The 26,199-nt window shown below is 45.1% G+C and overlaps 1 protein-coding gene, 1 non-coding gene and 1 pseudogene across 2 annotated transcripts in view; 1 reads left to right on the top strand and 2 right to left on the bottom strand.

Moving 5' to 3' along the window:
* Positions 1-26,199, bottom strand: part of LOC147885004 (ephrin type-B receptor) — a 95,774-nt gene that overhangs the window by 28,253 nt on the left and 41,322 nt on the right. Inside the window, exons 4-7 of the mRNA XM_087397902.1 lie at positions 18,167-18,375; positions 4,939-5,058; positions 4,546-4,674; positions 4,306-4,431 (exon numbers count right to left, since the gene is read on the bottom strand). Coding sequence (XP_087254028.1) covers positions 4,306-4,431; positions 4,546-4,674; positions 4,939-5,058; positions 18,167-18,375 — 584 coding nt within the window. The remainder of the gene's footprint in view (positions 1-4,305; positions 4,432-4,545; positions 4,675-4,938; positions 5,059-18,166; positions 18,376-26,199) is intronic.
* LOC147885005 (U6 spliceosomal RNA) lies at positions 603-705 on the top strand. The gene has a single exon (XR_015543603.1). It is a non-coding gene; the product is annotated as a U6 spliceosomal RNA (small nuclear RNA).
* On the bottom strand, positions 6,727-7,872 carry LOC147885006 (uncharacterized; annotated as a pseudogene).

A 26,199-nucleotide genomic window follows, 5' to 3' on the forward strand; every position in this document is an offset into this window, starting at 1 on the left:
TTTTCAGATGTCTCTCTCATAAGAAGGGCTCCTTGATGATGCCTAGTTTGACTAGGGTGTGGAAACAGTTTGGGCGTCCTTATGTGAGACCGCCTTATACCATTTTGGACTACAATTGATGATGATGAAGACTGGCAGGTGGCTGCTTAACTGAAAAACACATTTTACATACAAGCTCAAGTAATGTTATCCTTTTACCACACTCATGGCATGGGATCATCAAATGATTATTTTAGCTAAATCTAGCATACAAGTTGTAATTTTTACCAGACTCATCCACATAAACACACTATCATTAAGTCATATGATATAGCCCCATGGGTTCCCCCACTGGAGGGACATGGCAGTTTGCTGCACTCGAAATTCCCACCGTGATTGAGAGTGGGCTCAGCTATCTTGTATAGCAAAGGAATATTTTATCATATATATCAACCTCTAATCCTACGGTAGCTTGAGAAACTCTAAGATCTAAGAAAACACAAGAATCCCCTCTTGAATTGCAGTTCAGTCCACAAGAGTCACGAAGATAGATTCCTTCTCCAAAAGCATAAGCATCTTTGTACATAAATTCTTAAAGGTCACGAACAAGATCGATCATAGGTGTCTCTTCGGAGACATCTGATAAAATTGGAACGATACAGAGAAGATTAGCACGGCCCCTGCGCAAGGATGACACGCACAAATCGAGAAATGGTCCAAATTTTTGCCCCTAGACCCTCGTGGCTGCATTTGCAGGGAGGAGGTGTGGAGATCTACACCGCGGCTTGTGCAGCCCAGCATGAGCGACGCCCTTCTCGCCCCTTTCACCGTGGCGGAGATGCAGGATGCAGTGAGCGCTATTGATGGGCAGAAATGCCCAAGTGAGGATGGCCTCTCTAGAGCTTTCTTCACCACCTTTTGGGAGCAGATCCACCGGCCCTTGCTCGCAGCCTTCCAGCATATCTTCTCCAGTGGGCAGATGCCAGAGAGCCTTGCGACAGGCCTGATTTGCCTCATCCCCAAAGGGGGGGACCGTCAAGAGATCAGACAGTGGCACCCTATCACCCTCCTCCCGACCGCCTACAAAATCCTCGCCAAGATGATCAGTAGCCGCATCCGCCCCCTGCTACACGACTTGATTCATGACACCCACACTGGTTTTGTCCAAGATCGCAGCATTTTGGACAACATCTTCACTTTCTCAGAGGCGACGGAATGGGCTCAGCACAGTGGCCAGCACCTTGCCATACTCCTCGACTTTGAGAAGGCGTACGACAGGGTAGACTGGTCCTTCTTGGAAGGTACACTCTCGGTTTGGTTTCCCGGACGAGTGGATCAAAGGTATTGCTAGCCTTTACAGATCGGCCTTCAGTCGGGTTATCATCAGCGGCAGGATGGGGGAGAGATTCACACTCAAGCGCTCGGTGCGTCAGGGCTGTCCATTAGCACCATACCTCTTCCTATTTTTTGCGGAGGCCATGACCCACTTCCTTCGAGCCCGTACCACTGGTCTTCGCGGGATGCGTCTCCCTATTCGAGTTGATGCAGAGCTTCTGGACTCCGAGTATGCAGACGACACAGCCCTATATGTGCAGGATGATGTTGAGTCACTGGAGCGAGTGAGACTGTCCCTAGAGATTTTTTGCCTTGCGACTGGGGCGAAAATCAACTGGCATAAGTCAATTGGTTTTCTTACGGATTCGAGAGCCAGCTCACAGTGGGGTATTTTCATGAGGTTTCGCTGGATCCCTAGAGGACAGACGACACGTTACCTGGGATTCCAGATAGGCCTGGACATCACACCGGCTCAGCAGTTCTTGCCGATCCTAGCCTCCATACGACGGAAGCTTGCTTTCTGGAGCACGGCTTGGCTTTCCTTGGCAGGCAGGGCCCTTGTGGTCAACCAGGTCCTTCTTGCCACTGCTTGGTATGTGGCCTCTTGCTGGTGTTTCTCGAGATCATGTGTAGCCCAGCTGAGGAGACTGGTGCGGAACTTCCTATGGTCTGGTTCAGACGATTCCAGCACCACCAGAGCTAGGGTCGCCTGACAGACGGTCATTCTCCCTCAGACAAAGGGCGGCCTCGGCATCATAGATCCAGAACTGCAGAGTCAAGCACTTCTTGGCAAGTTAGTCATCCGCGGTCTGACCCCAGGAGGGCAGACGTGGAAGCTCTTGCTACAGCATGGTCTCAGCGCGTGTACTCCCCAGAGAGGGGGTGTTTGGCAGCCTTCTATCCGATGGATCTTCACTTCAGCTCCTTTGACTCAGCCCTGCTCCCCCTTCCTCCGTAGCCTCATCTCGGTCTGGAGGAAGTTGCGACACAGCCTTTCCCAAGTTCCCCCTAGCTGCCGAGAGGAGATAGACAGACAGCCCCTGATCTGGAGCAGCCAGGTGACAGATGTTACAGGTCGCCAACTTGGAGAGAGATCCCATATCCCTTGGGCGCTCTGGGCGCGTGGGCCCGCGCGCTCGCTCCGGGTTTGGAGGGATGTCTACAGCCAGCTGAGCCCAGGCGAGCTGGCAGCAGCAGTAGGTACGGCACGTGGGCTCCAGGCTCGGCGAGTGGAGATTGATGCTGCCATTCCTGCAGGTTGGAGGATTCCCATAGTCACCGGATAGCTCTTCCCGGGAGATGAGAGGTGGCTAGGACAGTTCACTCCACGAGGAATTCCTTTGGTGGTTGCAGACCTCTTCTCGGACTCCTCGGTACACTTCTTCTCCGTCACTGATGACAGTCGCCTACAGAGCAGAGAGGCCGTGATCGACCCCCAGCTTCCCTGGCAGCGCCTGCGCATTGTAGGGCTGCAAGGGAAGACGTGGCATATAGACCCCCTGATTATGCAGGACCAGGACAGGAGAGTGGCGCTGGCCACCATCGGAGACCTCAGAGAACCCTACCCCCTTCTTTTCTTACAGTGCGCGCACGGGTCGACGTGCTCTTGGGGCTCTCCAGCGCGGGCTACCCACACAGGCACATAGGTGGTATGCCCAGGGGATATCTTTGGTCTTTCTTCGCACTTTCTGAAAGACTCTTTGGGCTAGCTGGTGGCCGAGGAAGATCTCCTACTTCCTTTGGATGGTGGCACACAAGGGGCTTCCAGTTGGCAGCTGGCTGAGGCAGATGGGGCAGGAGGGGCTTTGCCAGATGTGTTTTCAGGAGGAGTCGTCCCTGAAGCACTGCCTTTGGAGCTGCTCGCATGCGCAGACGGTTTGGAAGGGAGTCATGGGGATCTTAGCGAGGGCTACACCCGAGCTAGGACCGATCACTTGGGGAGCCGTTTGCTGGTGCAGCACTGAGACGGGACATCACTTGGCCTATGAGTTCTCTAGACAGGATCCCGTCTTTTTCATCACGCAGCCACCTGGGCATACATGGACAGCTTCCCTTGACATCTGACAGAAACAGATGCAGGAGCGACGCCTCGGCACCCAGTTTGGGAGATCATAGGGAGCATTGCAGGCTGGCATATCTGGACTTCCAGATGCGCGCAGACTGTAGGAGATCAGACTTCTTCCGTTACCCAGACCCTAACAGACATTTGGAGCACGATCGTTCACACGCTCAAGGGTCAGTGGGATCAGATTCAAGGAGAGTCCCGGGCAGGGAAGGAAAAGAGACGACGTTTCCTTCGCGACTGGGACCACCGGGAGTTGTTCTTCCAGCACTCTACTCAGAGTCTTCAGTGGCATTACGCCCCTCCACCGTGGCTGTTTGTCCACTCTCCGATGATTATGCCCTGAGAGGCTTGTATTTAGCATTTTGATTCCTTGGTTTGTGATTGCAGCCCGCTGGCCTTTAGGCCTTCTTGTACTCTCGCTTTCAAGTAATATAACTAGCACTACTTTTTGCGCAAAAAAAAAAGATCGATCATAGGTTTGAAGGAGAATAGGAGACTCTTTTTCCTGAATGCTTCGAGAGGAATTAAAAATTTTAACAATAGGAATCACTCCTACAAAGTCATTTAAAATCCAGCTTGAATGCGAGGGAACATCTGCCTCCTAGTAAGTCCCTCCAAAGTTCATAGACACTAGGCAACATGGCTTTGAAGCAGTCTCAAAAGAAGCTGCAATAAATCTTGGCTTTTTTGGAATTTTGTGAAACTTCCAAACAGCACAACGGAAAGGGATACTTGAGTTGCAAACAAACCCTGAAGACTTGCAAAAACTCTGGTATTTTGAGATGAGATCCTTTCGAGAAACTAATGTAGGGGCGTAAGTTTTTGCTAACGAGTTCACTTCTCTCAAAAGACATTCAAAGTAAAACTTTTTACAAATAAAAACAAAATTATTGGAGCCTTTGTCCATATAAGAAATGGCAACTTACATTCACATTGTAAAACAACGAAATGAATAGTCTTTGTGCTTTAATAGCATCCCCTGGCCCTCTTAACTTGAAAAAACCTTGGCCATGAACTCCAAGATTGGAATTTGAAATGATCGTCGATCCCTCCTGCACACAGAAAGTCAGTCACTAACAACGCTAAAGAACAGTTGGCTTTTGTACTCCTTGGAGAGCTCCAATCAAATATTTTTAATGAACCTAAGCATCTTCAAGGGAACATACCCGCAGCAACACGAAGTTACTAGCATCCACAGTTGAAGTCTCAACCATGATTCCCCCTCCACCATCAATTTGCATAACAGAATTCCACATTCGCAGCACTTTTACAGAAAGCCTCAGTGAACCATATACCTACAGGTCCACTTACTACATTTGAGCAAGGTACTTTGATCAATTTATCACTTATTGAAGAAAAATCTCAACAGCTCTCATTGATTCCTAAACTTGGAATCATGAAATACATGCTGTGGTCCTGAAACTGTGACATCCTACAAGGCCTCCAAATCCATGAGCTTTGGCACACAATAGACTTGTATCAACATAACCAATCGTACCCAATCATCAAATTATGATTAATAAATGGGACAAAATAGACGTAAAGCAAAATCCACTCACCTTCATTGTCGAATCAGTCATCTCCACCTCATCCGCAACTAATTCAAATTCTGAGAATGGATAATGAGCCAAGCCAGAGCTGAGAGTCCCATGGCACTTCAAAATTATCTGGCCCCGAACCTGACTTCAAAAACAACCACTTGCTCACTGTCAATGTACAAATAACAGTACAAAACAAAATAAAAACACAGCTGAAAGACAATGCACAATCAACTAAGCTCCATGGAGCTGACAGATGCCTACATGGCAAATTGGGTTATGCAGATTTCTTAGCTGGTTTTCCAAGATTAAAGAAGGCCTGCACATTTCATCTTCAGCAAAAGAGGATGTCATCTTACAAGGACACAGCCACTTGGCAGTTCACACAAAGTTTGCCAGCAAAATGTGGGCTACCAAGCTAAACTGAAAGGGAAGCAATCTGTCTGTGAAGTCTCAAGCTCTTGAACCATTTGCATGTACGAGCATACCAATAACCTCTGATCGCCTTCAGTTGCTCATTTCATGGATGCGAACAAGGCAAGCCATGGTAACTTGTGTTGGCTTGAGGCCCAAGAACCAAAATCCTTTACAAGGAAGGCAAGTGATCACCTAGAATGCTACGCCAAGCTAGAGGAGGGGGACCCCAATCTCAGCCAAAATGATCTAGTGTGGAGTTGATGGCATATACGGATCATCTATGACTATAAGAGAACCTGGAGCCTCTCCACTCGAGCCCAGTCTACCTCTGATGGATCACGGTACATGCATACTAGAGCGACCAAAGAGTCAAAGAGTAGAGACTTGGTCAAGGGATCCTGAAAATGAGAGTGAAAGCATTGCCACTCAGGCCTAGCAAGCGCGGCATATCCCTCCCTTGCTCAGTGGAGCCTGCATCATTGCTCTCATTGTACAAATCAAGCCACAAAAAATTAACTCTCAAGTATGTGTAGGAAGCGACGATCTCCACCGTTATCATGTCTAAGGTGAACCAAAATCCCTTACAAAGAAGGCATGTGATCACCTAGAATGCTACACCAAGCTAGAAGAGGGGGACCCCAATCTCAGCCAAAATGATCTAGTGTGGAGTTGATGGCATATACAAATCATCTATGACTGTTAGAGAACCTGGAGCCTCTCCACTCGAGCCTAGTCTACCTCTGATGGACGACGGTACATGCATACTGGAGCGACCAAAGAGTCAAAGAGTAGAGACTTGGTCAAGGGATCCTGAACATGAGAGTGAAAGCATTGCCACTCAGGCCTAGCAAGCACGGCATATCCCTTGCTCAGTGGAGCCTGCATCGTTGCTCTCATCGTGCAAATCAAGCCACAAAAAATTACCTCTCAAGTATGTGTAGGAAGCGACGACCTCCATCGTTATCATGTCTAAGGTGCACAAATGGATGTACATGACTGCCCTGGACCTGTTGAAGATCATAATTGTCACGAGGGCATGATTTCTAGCGCTTAATGCGGGCTTGCATGTGGGCAAAACCCTATGAAAAATGAGGGGCAAGGCCTAGGTTGTTTTGTGTGAAAAAGGGGACTCCTGGGCATTAATTATGCCTTGCAGCAACTTGCATATTTTTTTCCATACGTTACCATACGCATACGTCATACGAGTACGGAAGTACGATTGGAGTATGGTTCAGCCCTTGGGACTGAAACATACGTGACCCTAATTTTACCCCCAAAAAATCAAAAAAATATAGATTGATCATTGTAATTTGTACACAATGCACATTAAATTGACATAGAGGTATTAAACTTTCAGCTTGAAACTTGAAACTTGTATTAATTTTAAAGTCATCACTCATGAGTTGTGAATCGTGATTCATCATTCATGAAAGACTCCAGCCTCCAAAGACCGTAGTCATCTGGATTCTAGATTTTGATACAGTGTCAAATGATGGAATCATAGATCATAGATCAATCATCAATACTACACCCAAACATCATGATCAAAGGAAGTAGGTACTAGTAACTACACCAAAACATGAAAGGCAAAACATCATAAAGAAAAGCCGGGAAATAAAGCCTGAAATGCATGACAATTCACAACCGATGAGGCTCAAGCCTCAAGCTACATCTTCATCCTCATCCTCTTGCTCATCCTCATCCTCATCCTCATCATCATCTGCATCAATGCTTGCACCCTCCTCATCCTCCTCGTCCTCCTCATCACTATCATCTTCATCTGCCTTGCCATGGGACTCCAAAAGACTAGAGCTGCTTGAAGCTGCAACAACATCCATCCTTCTTGTAAGTGTAACAATAGGGGCTGCAATCTCTTCTCCCTCTGTATCTGCTTGCAAAGCGAGCAGCCTATCAACATCCTTCTCCTTGTTGATCATTTCCAGGGTCACTTCTATCTTCTCAAATCCCCTTTCCTTGATTTTGGAGATAAGACGCAAATTAGTATGGATGTATACTAATTTCTCGGTATTCTTTGGAAACAGACTATTCCTTCTTTTAATATGAATAAGAGAGAATTTGCTCCAATTCCTCTCACAAGGAGAAGGACATGTGCCTTGCGAGCGAGAGCCCTCAAAGAGCTAACCGCTGCAAATTTGGTGTGTGAGCCCCAAATGTCTCCCACCATTTCACCCCTTGGTGCATTCTCTTTTCATCCTTTGCAATCGCACGAGCAAATGTGCCTGACATGGATTTGTAAATATCCAACTCATCACATAAGGTGCCCTGGCTGTCAACATCATACTTGGCGTACCGCTCTATGACATCCATCCACCCATCGTGCACCTCCTTGTCACCATCTAGATTTTTCTCTCTTCAAATAGGATGGAGAACAAAAGCTGCCGCATGCAATGGAGAATGCATTATATCCCACCTATCAACACATAAGGCTCTAACATCAGCCAGCTTTGAGGAGTCAATCCCATCAATAGTTGCTATCTTCTCGACCATCCAATCAGTGAGCTCATATACAAGTCCCATGGTAGCCCCTTCCCTATCAGCCAAGGGAAGGATCTTCAAAAATAGGTGCACAAAGCTTTGGAGTTCTTCGTGAAGATGATAAGTTGGATGGCACCAACTATCCGATGTGGTCTTATCTCATGAAACATATTCTTGTTGCAAAGCATTTGTGGAATATTGTTTCTGGGGCTGATCTGAGGCCAGCCAATGCTACAGTGGTTGCCTCTACTGCTGGTCCTTCTGCAGGGGATACTACTCTTGATGCCTCTTCCTCTAGCACTCCTGCTGCTGCTCTTCCAACTCAAGAACAGTCAAGATGGGATCCAAGAGATGCAAATGCACATTCATGCATTGCTTTATCATGCAAGAGAATCATTATTCCATACATCCGGTCTTGCAGGACAGCAAAGGATACTTGGGATGAATTGGCTTCTCTCTATCAGATTCGCAATGAAGCTGGTGTTGCATATTTGAGAAGGCAATTACAGGAAGTCAGTATGAATGAAGGTGAGTCTATGGATGCATACCTGACAAAGGTCAAGGACCTCATGGAACAACTTGCCAACATTGATGAGGTGGTGCCATATTCACAACTCGTCAGTACCACATTGAATGGACTGCCAGATACATATCAAGGGTTTGCTACAACCCTTCGATTAGTGGCCATGGGTAATCCAGACCACTATTCTTTTGATCAGCTAGTGACTTTGCTTTTGCAGGAAGAGCAAAGTAGAGCTAATAGACAAGCCATTATTCCTGATCATGCATTTGCTTCACAGCAGACAAGAAGAGGCAAGGCTTCCAAGCCTATGGACAAGCCAAAATCTGCGCATAGCAGCTGCAATTCCTCCCATGCATCTAAAAATACAGCAGATAAGTCAAAGAAGAAAAGATGCAACTATTGTCGCAAGCCTGGACATGACATTTCAGAATGCATGAAGCGCATTGCTTCGGAGAAAAAGAAAGCAGGATTGACAGTTAATGCCTCACATGCTATTGAATCCTATGAGCCAGAAGATGCTTCACATGCACATGCTCTTCAGGATGATTGGGCATGGGCTGTCCATTGCTCATTTGATCCCTCCAAAGCTGATGCATTCTTTACTACTAATGATGCTCAGTCCTGGTACGTTGATAGTGGTGCTTCCAAGCATGTCACATCTTGCAAACAGTTGTTTCATTCTTTAGCTGATGCACCTCAAGGGGGGACTGTCACATGTGCTAATAATCCTTCATATGCTGTTAAAGGAATTGAAGATGTGCAGCTCACATCCATTTCAAGCCATCCTGTTACTCTGACAAATGTTCTTTTTGTGCCTGGAATTGAAGTCAACTTGATTTCAATTTCAGCAATTGCCACTTCAGGTTTCAGAGTTATTTTTGATGGCTACAGATGCCTAGTTTATGATCTTCGTGATGACAATGCCATAGTTCTCACTGGCACTTTGCAAAAGGGGCTTTATCACCTTGATCATCACTCAGCTGCACTTTCTATTGAAGCATTTGCAATTTCAGATTCACAGCTTGCTGAAACTCATCTTTGGCATGACAGAATGGGTCATCTCAATTATAGAGCTCTTGCAAAGCTACATTCACAGCAAATGGCAAATGATGTACCTCAAACTCACACAGTTTCCAAACATGTGTGTGAGGGTTGTCTTTTGGGTAAGATGCATCGGTTTCCTTTTCAAAAGAATTGTCCAAAACTCTCACAAAGGAAATTGCAGCTAGTACATAGTGATGTCTGAGGCCCAATGAGGACAAATGCCATTGGGGGGTATAAGTATTTCATGACTCTCATTGATGATTTCACAAGATATTGCTGGGTATATCCTTTAAAAGCCAAATCTGAAGTTTTCTTATGCTTTCAGAGACGGCTGAATATGGTTGAGAATATGCAAGCTTGTCACCCTCAACACAGATAGGGGGGGAGAGTATATGTCAAAGGAGTTTGATGCATTTCTGTCTTCACGGGGCATTCTTCACTCATGCACAACTCCTTACACTCCTCACTAGAATCCTGTTTTTGAAAGGAAAAATAGGTCCAAAATGGAGATGGCCAGATGCATGCTTAAGGCCAAGTCTTTGCCCAATAAATTTTAGCTTGATGCAGTAATGTGTGCCAACTATGTGCTGAATAGATCACCTACACGCGCATTGAAGACTGTTACACCTTATGAAGCATGGAAAGCCTTCACTTTCACACATGAAAGTTTTTGGGTCTCTTGCATATGTTCATGTACCATCTCAGCTGAGACATAAGCTTGATGACAAGGCAATCAAATGCATATTTATTGGTTACAGCCAGGAGAGCAAAGGGTATCGGTTATATCAACCAAATACTGGGAAGATTATTGTCAGTAGAGATGTAATCTTTGCTGAACATTCAGCTTCTCCTCTTGTGGACTGCAAAGTAAAGCCAGATGTTGACATGTTTGATGCCTTTGAATCTTGGTTACCTCTGCCATCATCAGAAGAGGATTTTGACCAGCAACATGAGCCTCCTGCAAGCCCTCCACTAAGCAATAATCAGCCACAACCTCATGCTGATTTGCAGGTTTCTCTTCTGGCACAAAATGATCCCACTATTCATGATGCAGTCATTGAAGAAAGAGCTGTCAATAGACAGCAAAGGCAAGTTCCCAGATGGCTTCTTGATACATTGAGGGACAGCAAACAAGATCAACCTTTTGCTGCCCGGACAAGATCAGGGAATAGACAGCATGGTCACTTTCTTGAGTTTGCACTCCTTGCTACAGTTTGCAATGAAGAGCCTCTGTGCCATAAAGATGCTTTTGACACCAAAGAGTGGATGGATGCAATGAGAGCTGAGTTACAATCTATTGCCAAAAATGACACATGGGAATTAGTAGATCTCCCTCTCGGCAAGCATGCCATTGGAACACGGTGGGTCTACAAATTAAAAAGGAAATCTGATCGCAGCATAGATCGATACAAAGCCCGTCTTGTTGCAAAAGGGTATGCCCAACAACAAGGCATTGACTTTGAGGAGACATTTGCTCCCACATCCAGAAATACTACCATTAGATGTGTCATTGCCATTGCAGCCCATCATCATTGGCAAGTGCACCAGCTTGACATCAAAACTGCTTTTCTTCATGGGGATCTGCAGGAAGAAGTCTATGTCACACAACCTCTTGGCTTTGAGGTTGTTAATTCTGAAAATAAGGTATGTCGGCTTAGAAAATCCCTTTATGGTTTGTAGTAGGCACCCAGGGCATGGTATGCCAAAATTCATGCACACTTACTATCCCTTGGTTTTCAGAATAGTCCCACAGAACCCACTCTTTATGTCCGTGGGAGTGGATCTGATTTTTTAGTGCTGATTTTATATGTGGATGATATGCTCATCACGGGCCCAGATACTCAGCAAATTGCAGCTTTCAAGGCTGATTTGCAGCAGATTTTTGACATGTCAGACATGGGACGGCTCCATTATTATTTGGGCATTCAGTTTGCTCATGTTGAGGGGGGTATCATGATGTCTCAGTCCAAGTATATTGGACAGCTCCTTGATCGTTTTCAGTTTGAGGATTGCAAGCCAATCTCTACTCCACTGGACCTTGGCTTCAAATTCTCAGCTCATGATGGGAGCCCACCACGCGAAATCACTCTTTATCAGCAGGCTGTTGGATGCCTTATTTATTTATGTCACACCAGACCGGACTTGCAGTATGCAGCATCTCAGCTCAGCAGATTCCTGCACATGCCCATTTCACAGCATTGGCACACAGTGAAGAGAGTCTTCAGATATCTCAAGATTTGGCCCTCTTCTATGGTGATCAAGGTTTTCTTACCATGCATGCTTACACGGATAGTGACTGGGCACGATGTTCCGACACCAGAGTGTCACATACTGGCAATTGTTTTTTGCTTGGCAATTCATGTATCTCTTGGCTCAGCAAGAAGCAACCAACAGTTGCCACGTCTAGCTGTGAGGCTGAGTACAGTAGGGTGTGTTTGGCTTCGACAGTTACTTACAGATCTTGGTATTCGCCAGACATCCTCCACTATTGTCTACACTGACAGCCAGAGTGCTTTGGCCATTGCGCGTAACCCAATGTTTCATGCGCGTACCAAGCATATTGAAGTTCACTATCATTATGTTCGAGAGCGGTTGTCAGTAGGAGACATAGAGTTGTCCTATCTTCCCACAAAGGACAACATAGCATATATGTTTACAAAGGCACTTCCTCATCCCAAGTTCGAAGTCTTTCGACAGGCTTTACACTTGGTTCCCTTTGTTACATGATCTGACATCCCTTGTATATTCATAGGTGGCTATATCCTTTTGGATGAACATGTGCCACCATGACTAGAAAATACCAGGTATTCTGAGACGTTTCCAGAGTACTTCAGCCCATCCCATGGAGGGGGGTTTGTAGGCCATCCTCTGGTTGTTCTAGTGATGCCCTATAGGCCATGGTATGTGCCTTGTAGGCATAAATAAAGACACTTATAGTATTAGTGTCCTTTAGGCCACATAGGACACTTAGTCCTATGTGACACCTAGGACACTTAGTCCTAGGTGTAGGTACTTGTACCTTGTACTCCTTTGTTTTTGATTATCTAATCCAAGTTTAACGTGACGGCTAAGGCTTGTGCTACGTTTTGCTATCTGTACTCTCTCTCTCTCTCAAGCGATCCTAGACAAATCCGGTGAGCAGGAGACGAGTCTACCTCAGCTCTGATACCACTGTAGGATCGAATGAAAGAGAGAGTGCAGGTAGCAAAGAGTCGCACGAGACTTAGCCGTCACGTCAACTAAGATTATGAAAATATAGAGTACAAGGTACTTGTACCTAGACCTAGGACTAAGTGTCCTAGGTATCACATAGGACTAAGTGTCCTATGTGGCCTAAAAGGTACTAACACTACAAGTGCCTATATTTATGCCTACAAGGCACATACCATGGCCTATAGGGCATCATTAGAACCACCAGGAGATGGCCTACATTCACTTGCCCGCACACAGTTAGATGCATTGTCCATACACACATGCACCACATTTTCAGCCCCAACATCAAGAATGGCATTTTTCAGTATCCCAAAGATGCCTGACTTATACTGCCCACTTGTGTCCACGGACTTCAAGAAGGCTGAGCCAAATATGCATGAGACCTTGATATTGATTATAGGCTGGCGCCGAGTGTTAGGCCAGCCATCAGAAGTTATGCTACAGCCATATTTTTTCCACTTATCCTGAAACTGTAGCATCTCTTGATCTATGCATACTGCTTCATTAGTTAGCTCCCGTGTGCGCAAAACATTGTGGGATGGATGCTTGAAGGTAGGCCCAACTTGGCCAATGGCATGAACCATCTCCAAAAAATAAGGGCTCCTCACCTTCCAATACCCTCTGCAAAGAAAAAACAACGGAGAGCAATGTATGCATCCTTCCGTGCCTGTGACTCCCATGCCTTGGCCAAGGCTCCCTTTGACATCTTCTATTTGTTTTGCTTTGGCTAATATGCACTAGCAGATGCATTTCCACTTGCAGTACCACTCACTGAGGCGTCTCCCAAATCAGCTGAAATACATCTCGCTCTTCTGAGAGACAGCAATTACTGTGAACGAAACCTCCTTCGTAAAGGCCAGCAAGCACACTTCCTTTTTTTTTGCTCTCCCTCTCTCTCTCTCTCAACAGAGACACTAGGGCCCAAGACAACATGTCGGGCTGAACCCCCCCGAAGGTATTTTATTTCTTGAAGAGAATCTGTTACAAGAGTTCAGCGTAGAGCTGTCTGATACCACACATTCAAAACGTGAATCCTTACAAGAGCTTCAAGCTCATTTCAAATTGGCAACATGCCACTTGTCTAAAATCTAGACTAAGTCCTATTACATGCCACTAAGGGCCATTTTGGAGTCTTCAAAGCACTTGGTCACACGAACCGCCTCCTAGATGCTTATTAGGCTCCCGTAACGCTTAGGAAAAATAACTCTTCCTAGTACCTGCAACAATTAATTAAAGTGCACCACCATGGCACCCATTAATTGTTAGCGCTTTGCATGTAAATAACACACTGTGGACTAATTCTAGTCACGGTGGGCGTCCCCACTGAATACATGTGCACACCTAAACAAATATAAAAATATATATTTATTCTCTTGTTGACCGGAGTCAACACTCTTGATTATAATTAAGGAGCTTTGACCAAGGGTCGAGGCGCCTTAATTATAGCCAAGTCTCTCCAACCGAAGTTGGCACAACTCTCCAACCGAAGTTGGCACATCTTGGTTAACCGTAGTTAACCCTCTTGGTAATAAACCAAGTCTTCCCGACCGAAGTCAAGTATCTTTGACCGTAGTCAATCCTTTGACCATTAAAATAACTCTTTGATCATAATTAACACATATAAAACTCTTTAATTATGATCAAATAAATGGTCAACTGTACTTTGACAATGCTCCTGTACGTCCCTCTCCACCTTGCTCTGAAGAATATGCTTAGTCTCGAATCTAAATTGCCAACATAATGCTTTACACTCATCATCGTACCATCTATTGCACAGAACTAAGCCGAGGGGTGGTAGGCGAGTGGAAGAGGTGGTATGTGCAAAAGTGTGCAAGGCTACCTCATGAATGAAACGGGTGGTCAAAGCCACTCAATCTTCCAGGAGTGGAATGTCCTCGAGATCTACAGGTAAGGTGGAAAGACGTGAGGAATCCTTAGGGGAGAGGCAATGATCGAAGTGGATGTCATGATATGTGGTGTGTGTGAATGGTGTCATGATGTCTAGTGTGGTGGGAGATGGATACACTAAAGGACAAATCTGGTCAAATCCTAGTGGTAGTGAGGAGACAGAGGAGTCAGTGATGGGCACGGCGAAGGTTGGGGATACCACAAGATAGTCAACTACGTTGGAGCCCCCCTCGTGTGGAAAACAAGGGAATCCACATGAGAAAAGCCATCAGGCTAGACCATTTTATATGAGATGATCCATCATCCTTTCCCGAAAAGCATGCTCGTAAGAGTTAACCAACACTCGTGTGTCTATAGATACTCGCAACATCCCTGCCTCATCTAGATCATTATTTGGCAATAAAATTGAATTATCTCGAAAATCAAGCAGTGGTACCTATCCTTGCGTGAAAGGACTTTCTCACGAGTTGAGAAATACACAATGTTGGATGTAGGGCTGCATACGGAAAGGTCTCAGCCTCCTCACAAATATCTCTAGCAGAGTGTAAGGTCATCATCTCTCGACGGCGATCATCTCGATGAGAGATGTTCTCTATAGCATTGCCACTCCTCCCAATCCACAAAAGATAGAGCACGATAGATTTATCCATAGACTTTATAGGTGTTACAGCTCCGTAAGGAGATCGTTGATGTATGGCGATAGCCCCGAACAATGGACCAGCAATGGGGGTACAAAGAGCCACCATGCAGTCAGCCATCAAGGAGACCTCTCAATAGGTAGACAAGAGCCTACAAAGGCCACCGTTTCGGCCACCATTGTTGAGCAGCTGCAAAGAGCCAGCAAGGCTCTGATTCCTCGTAGCTCCACCACTGCCATCGATGACGTGATAGCTTCATGGCTTCCACCCTGGAAGTCCCGGAGCAGGGATTGAGGGCACATGGCGCATATGACAAGACCCACTTGGGAGCATCTTCTGGTCATCTAATTCACAGACACAAGCTCGCCTTGCAGCATTACGCAGGCAAACAATGATACGTTACCACTCCCATAACTATATGGATTAGGACCTCACACCCTTGTTGGTGGGCGGCTTTTGATAGGCCCAACAGGCATTTGCTGCTTACATAAGGGGATGAGATCTATGAGACTCCAAAGCGCCAAGAACCTAACCTGCGCCACAAAGATAGGGCCATAGGGGTGGAGATGACAGAGGACAGAGAGGGAATCTATGAGATGGCTGACATGAGCCCAGCAATATAGGGAAAGGGTGGTTGGCAAAGGGGTAGGGGCGACTAAGAAAGCAGAAACTGTAAGGGAGCAAGGGGACGTAAGGTGGAGTTGGGATTGGAAGGGCATATAAAAGCCAACACTGATGCTGATGCTGACACTGACGTAGATGATGATGATGATAATATGGATAATGCGATGTTGAGGCTGCTGCGACTGAAGGCTTATGTACGGTGGTGCTATCCACCTGAAGACGGCTGCGTGTCTTTTGATTGTTGATTTCCTCTGTGATCTCTTGTTGTTTCTTGCTGTCCTTTTCAATGTTGTTTGGGTTGCTGATTTCTTGGCTTCTCCACCTGTTCTCTCTCTCCTTTGGCCATGTTGATCCGTTCTCTCTTTCCTCTTTTTTGCAAATTCTTGCTGAATTTTATGGTGAAGAGAAGGGCACAAAACCCTTTGAACCTTTCATGCCTGTGGGCCTTAGGAGGGCAGCCCACATGAGGCTGTAGGCCTGCAAAAGCTCCATATGAGGTGAGAGGAGAGCACAAAGTTGAGGGGCTCCACGGTTGGAGAGCAGCTCCAACCACCAGTGCAGTAGTTTTATATGACGTGAGAGGATTTAAGATCTTTACTGACCAGCTTTTAGCACTATTTGGGCACTTTTTAACAATTTTAAGCATCTTTTTAGTGCTTTTCTAGCATTGTTTGACCAAATTCTAAGCACTCTTCTAGCACTATTTGACCATGCTAAGTTTCGGATTCAATAAATAAGTATAACCGCCACCAGCACGGTGGACTTATGATTAATTTCAACCGACACAACTATTGCACAAATTAAGTGATTCAGGATTAAGCAATTCCAATGCAGTAAAAACGCATGCTGAACAAACAAGGTGTCATGTTCCCTATCATCCAAAATGTAACAATGGTACGTGCTTTGCACCTTCTTGAACTCTATGAGAAGAACCAAGCAGATAACTATACATGGTATCCACTAAAAATGTTATTTGCTTATTGCACTTTGTATCTCATCTTGTTCTTGAAATGTATAATCTTTAGCAAAATCTATCACATAGATAATTTGTCATGGGCGAAATTAGCAAGGCACGTGCGGAATTGCTTGTCTTGCCAGTTAAGCGTGAAATTGTGAAGCGTGTATTTTGGGATAGATTTAGCCGAGTGATCTATAAGATAATGGGGGAAGCTGGAACAGCACGGGAAGGGCTGGAGCAGCAACAGGCACATTGGAACTGCTTGCTGTAGAAAAGGGGAGGGCTGGAACAGCAAGGCAAAGGGTTGGAACAGCAAGTGGAAGGGTTGGAACAGCAAAGGAGAGGCTGGAGCAGCTAAGAGCAGCACGAAGGAGCTGGTGGAAGCATGGGGAACAGGCTGCTCCTCCTCATAGGAGAGGGGTAGTGACTCCCAAAATGGAAGGGTCCTGGAAACTTCAAGCCAAAAGATTGGTGAGAAGATGAGTGTGTGGTAGATTGGGGCAAAGTGTTTGATGAAGGGAGGGGAAAATTTGTAAGGATTTCTCAAGGCAAGTGGTGTAGGTGGTTGAAGAATGCAATCCAAGTGTCCTAGAAGACACCTGTCACATAAGCCTTCTCACATCACCGTGGATGCCATATGTCCTAGATGGCTGCCATTTGGCAAGAGTCGTTGCATGGCTGCCATGTGGTTGCCACATGGCCTGTTGGCCAAGTGTCACCGCTGCCACATGTCAACCTGCTTAAATGTCTATCTTTAGATTTCAAGAACTGCCTATTTTTAGCATTTTTTCAAAAATAGCAAGTTTTTACGAAAACTTTTCTAGTATTTCTAGCCGGAATAGTCTCCCAGTTAAGGTTCTCCATGTAGTTTCTAGATATCATTTATTAAATTATAACAAACTTTGTTTTTATTTAGAGGCATGACAAAGAAGGGAACACACTGCTAGACCTCAAATACTTCATTGAAGCCAGACCAACTTTGTGTACTTGAGAATTAACTGGTTGTATTTGATCATGACAGCTTAGTTTTAGGAGTGGTCCCTAAGTTCAAAGCCATCCACAAAGCTTTTTAAAGATGGTAACGGCAGTGATACATATAGCAGAGGAACTTTTAGGGCTGAACAGACAGACCATTATTTGACAGAGCGCTTTTTCAATGATGTGTAAAGCAGAGGAGAGAATTAAAATCTGGGACAGAATTTTAATCTGAACACCCTATACCACCATGCTTTTTCCTTTCAATAGCAATGCTGACTCCGAATTTTACCAAAGACGACATCACCACATGCAGTATCTCAAATTTTGTACATAATATGTTGAACCTGCTAAAGCATGATGATAAATGTGTGCATCTCTACAAGACATTATACGAGTTCCTACCGTAGAACAAAACTCATATTGTACACGTCTTTAAAAACTATAGCTGACCTGGACTCTGCTCCAAAGTAAAGGAATAGCCACTTTTGCAAAACTTTCGACATAGACATTTTCCCAAAGAGGATATGTAGGAAATTCCATCAGCAACGTGTCAGTCTCTGTGGATTTATTGCTGTTGCTGATTATCAGACTTTGCAGGACATGATCAAACATTGTGCCTGCTGCACCAGCATTATCTGGGCATCCCAAGCTGTCACCTCCTGCACGAAGAGGTCAGGGAAAGCGGATACCTTGATTATCTCACATGTTACAGCTTTTGAGCAATATTTGCATAAATTAAGGTAATTTTGTTGTGAAAATAGACAGAGATGTGCAGCCTTCACTTCAAACAAATACAGTTGCAGACTAAACTTTATTGTGCATGTAAAGGACTAGCGCTACGGCATCCCTACTTATGACACCAATTGCCATCAATTTCTCCAATAATAAATTTATTGCTTATGGCCATTCAGCATCAAATAAGCCATGTGAACTGGAACTTCAGTGGCTGAAGCAATTGATACCTTGCCAGTTATTACAAACAAGGGAGACAAAAGAATTCATGCAAATGCATGAAACTCCTATCACAAATAAAAATTCCATGGGTATCCATGCAGGTGTGCTGTACCAGCCTAAGAGTCCAAGGGTGGTAGTCTAAGAGTCCAAGGGTGGTAGCCCAAGAGCCCGTGGTAGTCTAGTAGCCCAACAGTTCAAGGGTGGTAATCCAAGAGTTCACTAGTCCGTTAAAGGTCCAAGAGTCCAAGGGTGGTAATCCAAGAGATGCTCATGGCAAGGGTATTCAAGAGGGGTATGGCATGAGTCTAAGAGTTCATGAGTGCATAAAAGTCCAAGAGTCCAAGAGTGGCAATCCAAGTGGCAGGGGTATGGTTGTCATTACATTTGCCTTCACTCTACAAATGGAAACGTTGCTTTAATAAATTGTGTGAGCTAGAAACTCGAGTAGGCACACGTTCAGTTGGTGACACGGAATTTGAGAGCAAATTGGAGCCTTTCATAATGCTTACAAAGGTACAAATGGGAGCACATTTGCAATTAAGTATATGTATAATTCTTGCTCTGAAACACCAAAGTGGACAATAACTTTGTGTTTTTGCCTTAATAGTACCATGTGCTCTTGGACTACACTCTTGGACTACCATCAGCTCTTGGACTACCACCCTTGCACTCTTGGACTTATACACATGCATACACGTACACAACACACATATCAACATGTATACATGCACGCACGCACGCACGCGCGCACGCGCACACACACACACACACACACAAAAGCACACATGCACGTGTACATATAGGCATGGGGTGCGCACATATACATATGCGCATGTGCAAGCACAGACACGCATATGCACATAGGTATCAGGTACACACACGCACGCGTGCGCAAGCACGCACACTCATACACACACACATGTAAGTGTGTTCGCAAATGCACACATTGTCACACATGCAAATAGATGCACTCAGATAGGCACATGTACATGTGTGAGTGCATATGCACACATGGACATGCACATAGACATGGGGTGCACATACTCACGCACACACCCCACACACATGCACACAGAAATAGTTTGACCAAACAATCATTTAATTGATATAATGCCCCAGCATTCCGTGGGCTCCCTACTAGTACAATAGATCTGGTTCATGAGATGCAAGAATGTGGCTAAAGCAAAGTGAATCCAAAAGGCACCATTTTTAATTCAGAGTGTCCCTTTCGGTCCTAAAAGCAGTTTCATGCTCATCTCCACCATTGATTCTTATTTGGTGGTACCTAGATCTCTAACTAGCTCCTTCAACTGATCCAAACAATAGGCAATGCACATTCTGAAGACTGTCTTTCTTTTTACCAGCTCTATTAAATGATATTTTTATCCAAAACAGTCGTTGCCACCTCTTCCTTCCCCAATTTGGACTGCCACCTCTTCCTTCTCCAATTTGGAGAATTTCTATGGTGTTTCTTCACTGATCTGAAGCCTTCTTCCGACATAATTGCGAGTGTCCACACTCCTCACGGGCGGCACTCCTTGTGGGAACAGCAAAACTGATTTAACGGTTGCTACATCTACACTAAATGCCTTGCGCTTGCCATTATCTTTTGGAGCCTGTATTTTGGATGCATAAATTCCCATGGACTTCCGTGGCCAATTCTTGATTGCAAATAACATGCGTCTTTGTTAGAATTATTATTATATTCTAGGCAGTGGCCAATGTAATGTAAAAAGTGGGTTAGGGACACTTTTCCCTCTTAGAGGTTTTTCCCCCTAACCACAATCTAATCTCTAACTACGGTTAGTGATTAGATAGGGTTTTGTCACTTAGACAAAACCCTCATCTCTTTCATTGTTCTTCTTCACTTCAATTTAGTACAGTTTTGGGAGTGCCCTTCAGCTCACTCTCCATCTTGCTCACTCTTGTTTGCTTCCCATTTTCTCACATTTGGTATCAAAGTGGGTTCTTCCTGTTCTTGCTCCTGCTGCACATTCGCCTCCAACTCCAGCCCATTTCGTACAGTCTGTACGACTGTACGGATTTCGTACCAGCTACTTGCTCCGTACTCTGACGCCGCACGTGCAAACGACCTTCATCGCCAGCAGACCTGAATTGCCATACCACCGAACGGATTTCGTTGGTGGTCGTACAGTCCGCATTCTGTACATCCGACCATACTGCACCAGGTCCGTACAAATTGACGTACAGTCCGTACACCAGCTGCTACACAGTCCGTACATCTGCACCACTATTCTGTAAAGGCAATTCTTATGGGCACAATGATCAATAATAACGGACAGGCTATAAAAATAGCTATCCAGAGTGCAACTTCTGCATGTCAAGTGTTACACAGCTCAACAACTGACAGTTTGCTTCACCACCACAAAGTACCCATTATATTTTTTTGCTCGATCACTACCTCTGGACATTCATCCTTTTGCTCGATCAATACCTCTAGACATTCATCCTTTTGCCTAACTAAGCTTCTACCATTGCTTTGAAACTTTGAACATTTCAAAAGTTTGGGTGTCATGGGGAGTGGAAAGTCTTTTGTAACTCAACCCGGGGTTACACGTGGTTAAGTCTAGTAGTAGTTTGGCCAGGAGGGACTCCTAGAGGAAGTACAGACTTCCTAGAAGTCCCTAGGGACAATTTCTAGGTCCTAGGGACAAAGCATAGGCATTAAAGAGGGGTCTTAAAGTTGGGCCCAAGGACAACCGACGTTGTCCTTGGTAAGGTGGGTTAGGACTTTAACGAAGGGCCAAGTGGCATGCATGTGAGTGCATGTGCTCCCTCCAACCTACCATCTCTCTCCCTCACCCTCCTGGAGCATTTCCAATCTGCAAAAGCTCTGTGTGTTGATTTGTTGCATCTTCTTGCTCTCCCTGCCTGCATACTACTGCTCTAACCTCTACCACAACCCTTGCACACAACCAGAGGCAGCCCTGCTGGTGTACATACCTTTGGCAAGAATCTCGAGGTAATATGATTGTCGTACGAACTGTATGGGCAGTCCGTACAGCTGAACGAATCATTTGGCGTGTGGTTCAAGGTGGGTGCGCTCCTCGAGGAGGCCCTGACGAGGATTCCGAGACATGCACCCTTTTCGGGGAGGCTTTTTCAGCACAAATCAGGCAGAGACTTCGGGGCAGATCTGTTGGCTTTCATCCTCTACAGCACTTTCTTGCCTGACTTCCGCTTTCTATCTCTTCCTTTTTCTCTTCACTCGAGCTGGAAGCCTGGACTGGGGATAGGTGGGCAACGCTCACCCCTCTTCCACGGACAACGGGTACATGGTTGTTGTCTTCTTTTTGTAGTGTTTTTCATGTGCTTGGAGTCTTGTCTGGTTCCCATAGAGTAAGCACTCAGAGGCAAGGGTGTGCCTGGGAAAGGCCAAGGGACAAAGTTGTTGCATGTGAAAGCCTTGAGGCTGCCTTGATCACAGTTGCATGTCGGTTTGGATGCTTAGATGCCTTTCAATTGGGTCAAGTCAGAAGTGGATGCCTAAGATTGCCTTGCCAGTGGGATTCTAGTGGTGCACTGTGGAATAGAAGCCCAGAAGATAGTCAGAGGATTTGCAAAGAGGAGCAGTACAGGGGTGAGCCCCTGGTGTAAAGCATTTCCATTCAGAAGCATTAAATAAATACCGAAAGGGACGCCAAGGCATTTGAGGCCAGTGGGTGTATTGTTTTCACTGAGCAGGGCACTCTAGCCTCCCCATTGTTGTTGTTGAGTTGAAGTTTATTTCTAAGTAAGTTAAGAAAGTGTTTGGCATGATGCATTTGTGGCTGTATTTGTGGCAATTGATAGTTTGGCAAAGGTTTACCACCCTTTAGTTATCTGAAGGCTGGTTACATTGGGACCTCTTCTTCATAAAGTAGATAAATACTTTCTTGGTATAGTTATTAGTGAAAGTAACAAAATATTTGGTGCCTACCAATGCTAGTGTGTCTAGCATGTATCTTACAATATCTTATATCTGAGGACCACATGCCCTGGTTCCTCCTCAAGTAGGAATGATTCCATGAGTTGCTTGCCATACACACATCCTCTACAAAATTCGGATCTTGGGTAAACCAGGGACCAAATTGTTCTTCTCCATTACTTGAAGAGATTAGAAATTCAGGTGTCCGAGCCTTTGATGCTAAAAATTAGCTTCATTGTGAGCAATTATGCATGAAATTTTGCCAAGTTGCATCATTGCCAGCCTGTATAGTGTACCTTCTCTCATACCATGTGCAAGAATACGATCCATTATGCATTTCTTGCATCAAAGAGAACTTGATTTTCTTATCATTGATTCTCAACATGGATTTACATTCTCCACTACTGTTGGTACACATATCACTTGACATAGTCTCTCTATGATCCATCAATGAGATTCACTGTTATATCTCCAATGCCTTCAACAATCAGTAATTTATTGTCATCATGGAGATACAAATTACGGGGCTTCTCCGACGGCTCAATGGTTTTGAACCAATTTCTTCTGAAATTCGTGTGTGCAGATGTTCTTGAATCATTATACTAAATGTCTGAATCAATATATATTGTTTGGTGAAGATAGCATCTTGAAAATGCTATGATGTCATCTGTGTTAGAAAAGACCCAACAGAGGGTACGCACAGCGGAAGACTTATAGTAATGCCCAAGACCTCACACAGTGTGCGTGTGGGGTGTGGAATCACAAACTTCTTTACTTAATGTGTGTCACATAGATTAGATGTGCAGACTCATCAATAGACAATGAACCAGCCAAATAGAGAAACCACCAAAATATATTTCCGTCCAAAACTATGGACACAATACAAAAGATATAGATCCAGAGTCCCACCAATGGTGTGGTCCTCTGATCTTACCACAAGGTCCTTCTCCTATCAGCTGGCTATCTCTAGACTCGAGCCCACGTGCTCCACCTCGAGCTTCTGTAGACTATCCGTCCAGATCCCTTCTACCTTGCTGTCTTTGCACCAGCCTAGGTGGGCAGCTCTCCCAGCTCTTAGTCTGCAGCTCCTTGCGCTCCCTTCACCTCCTGAACATAGGCCCAAGGGAAGCTCCTTTGCTGCTCCTATCTGCTGGCTGTTTGCTGCTGCAAGTGATCAGAAGTGAGGCCTCAAGGACCTCCTTTTATAGGGCCCCAAGGGCTGGCAAAAATACCGACCAGCCTGCAGCAAACTGGCCGACCAGTCTGTGGCTGGTCCAGCCCTATAAGGGCTCACAACCCGGGGCCTTTTTGGGCCCACACTTCTAGGGCCTTTGGCCCTCCAATCTAGGCAAGGGCCCAGCCCTATATAACCCTGCCTGGCCAACCTGTGTGGGCTATAAATATGCCCCCCAGGGTCAGTCCCTTGCAGCCCTCCTTGCTGCTGCTTCTGGACACCCGGGTGCCCACTCTCCAGCCCTAAACCAGGGCCTCCAAACAGGCCCAAAACCTGCTCCACATCTGCGCTTATCCATCCTGCACATCCTGCCATCATTGCCATAGTCACAATGAAACACGTTTCATTGGTAACGAAATGTTTCGAAACTTGCAACACGTTTCGAAACGTTTCATTACCAATGAAACATGGAGTACCTTTACTTGTACTAACCTAAATCAAAGATATTAATATTTCAGTAAACTTTAGTTAAAAAGTTTGAAAGCTACTCGATCTTGCCCATCATGTTGCTTCTATTTGCGTTGGCAGAATTCGCCGGCCTTGCAATCAAGGCACTTTTAGAGTTGTAATGTGAGTTTTGGAGCAGTGGCCTATGTCACAGCTGCTTCAGTCTACCTTTGAGTTGCAGGTAATGCCCTCCAAGCATCACCATGTTGTTTTCTTCAGAGTCCTAGACTACATCCCGTAAGCAACCTTTAGGACCAACTCCTTTGCAAGGCTTTTAGATGGTATTAGAGCTTTGTGCAGCTCTAGTTTGTGAGTAAATTGAGGTTCAGGGCCTTGGAGAGGTTAGGAGTGAAGGTGGCCACAAAAGCTGGTCAAGGAGTTTGGCTACAGTTCATTTTCTGTTCAATGCAATAAATCGTGAGGACCTTTTACAAAAATTGAGTATGAGAGAGGGGGATTGTAGAGCACAAGAATGAATACGAGACACACCACAATACCCCTACAATGTACATCTACATTCCCATAAAACGCTAGTGAACCCCATTATCCACACTCTCTATTAGTCTAACCACACACTAACCTATGCACTCTAATTACATTACATGAAACCTTAGTAATTAACAATTGTAACAAGGCCAACGAATTCTTAAAACACCACCCCGAGTTATTCCAGAGGCCAGTGTCTGGTAGGTAGACTATTGCTAGCATCACGACCTCGAACATTCGGGTAGAGCATGATATAGCTTGGTAATGGCAAGCCAGCAGGTTCATTCTACCACCACTCTCGTCCACATATATCTGGATATTTTGTATACCTTATGTACAAATCTAGGAGCAAGATAAAGAAAGTTCCAAGAATAGCACCTAGCAGCATGAAGTGTCTTCACAAACAAGGTATCTTCTATATTATCACGGATCAAGGAATCTGTTGGTTGTATAGCCCACTGCTCCCAGGTACCATAGGTAGTGAGCCACGACCTGGAGAAGGAGGTTGCAAGATAACCAAGAAACGAGATGACTGGAGATGAGGAGAGAGGGCACAGCAAGAGAGTACACTACAAATGACTAACTTTACACTAGATTTAGTTGAAAATGTAGAATATATACAAACCCTTTTAAGGTTAGGGCTAGGGCTAGGGCTAGGGCATCTAACCCTTTCCTTTATAGCACTCTATTGGGTTGGTGCTATGCACATATCAAATACATGATGTTGGGCATGGTTTCTCAACAAGGGGGCCAATGAAATAAAGCATTGCCAAGTCCTCATTAACAAATCAAGGGTACCTATAATGTCATATCCCCTCATTGGGATGTGTGCCAACCCCTTCTTATATTCATGTTTAAGATAATCATCTTTAATGATGTTGCACACCATGCTGATGTTTTCCATTGTTTTCAAAGATTTGGCTTCATGGGATGTGTGCCAACCCCTTCTTCCATTCATTTTTCATGAGATAATGTTTCCAAGAGCGATAAGCATGTACAACGGCAAGAAACTCCTTATCATAAACCGGGTATCGGGTTTGGATATCAGAATGTTTATGGCTGTCAAAAGCAATAACTCTGCCTTCTTGCATCAAGACTGCTCCTGTAGCGATGTCGGAAGCGTCGGTCATGACCTCAAATGGAAGGTTTGGGTCAGCAATAGCCATAACTGGTGTGGTAGTGAGTGCTTGCTTGAGTTGTTGGAAACTACTCTGTTTCGGGAAGCCACTGAAAAACTGCTGTGCTTTTCAATAATTCGGACATAGGAGCTGCGATTTCGGAAAACTGATAGACCTTTGTATGGTAGAAGTTTGCCAATCCGAGAAAAGAGCGGACATCATGAACATTCTTAGGAGTAGGCCAGTTTCGGATTACCTCGACCTTCTTGGGATCCACAGAGATGCCTTGAGCTGAAATAACATGTCCCAAATATCC

Source organism: Dipteris shenzhenensis, chromosome 26 (assembly GCF_047967505.1).
Source record: "Dipteris shenzhenensis isolate YYH24624 ecotype China chromosome 26, Dip_SZ_1.0, whole genome shotgun sequence".
Taxonomy (NCBI): domain Eukaryota; kingdom Viridiplantae; phylum Streptophyta; class Polypodiopsida; order Gleicheniales; family Dipteridaceae; genus Dipteris; species Dipteris shenzhenensis.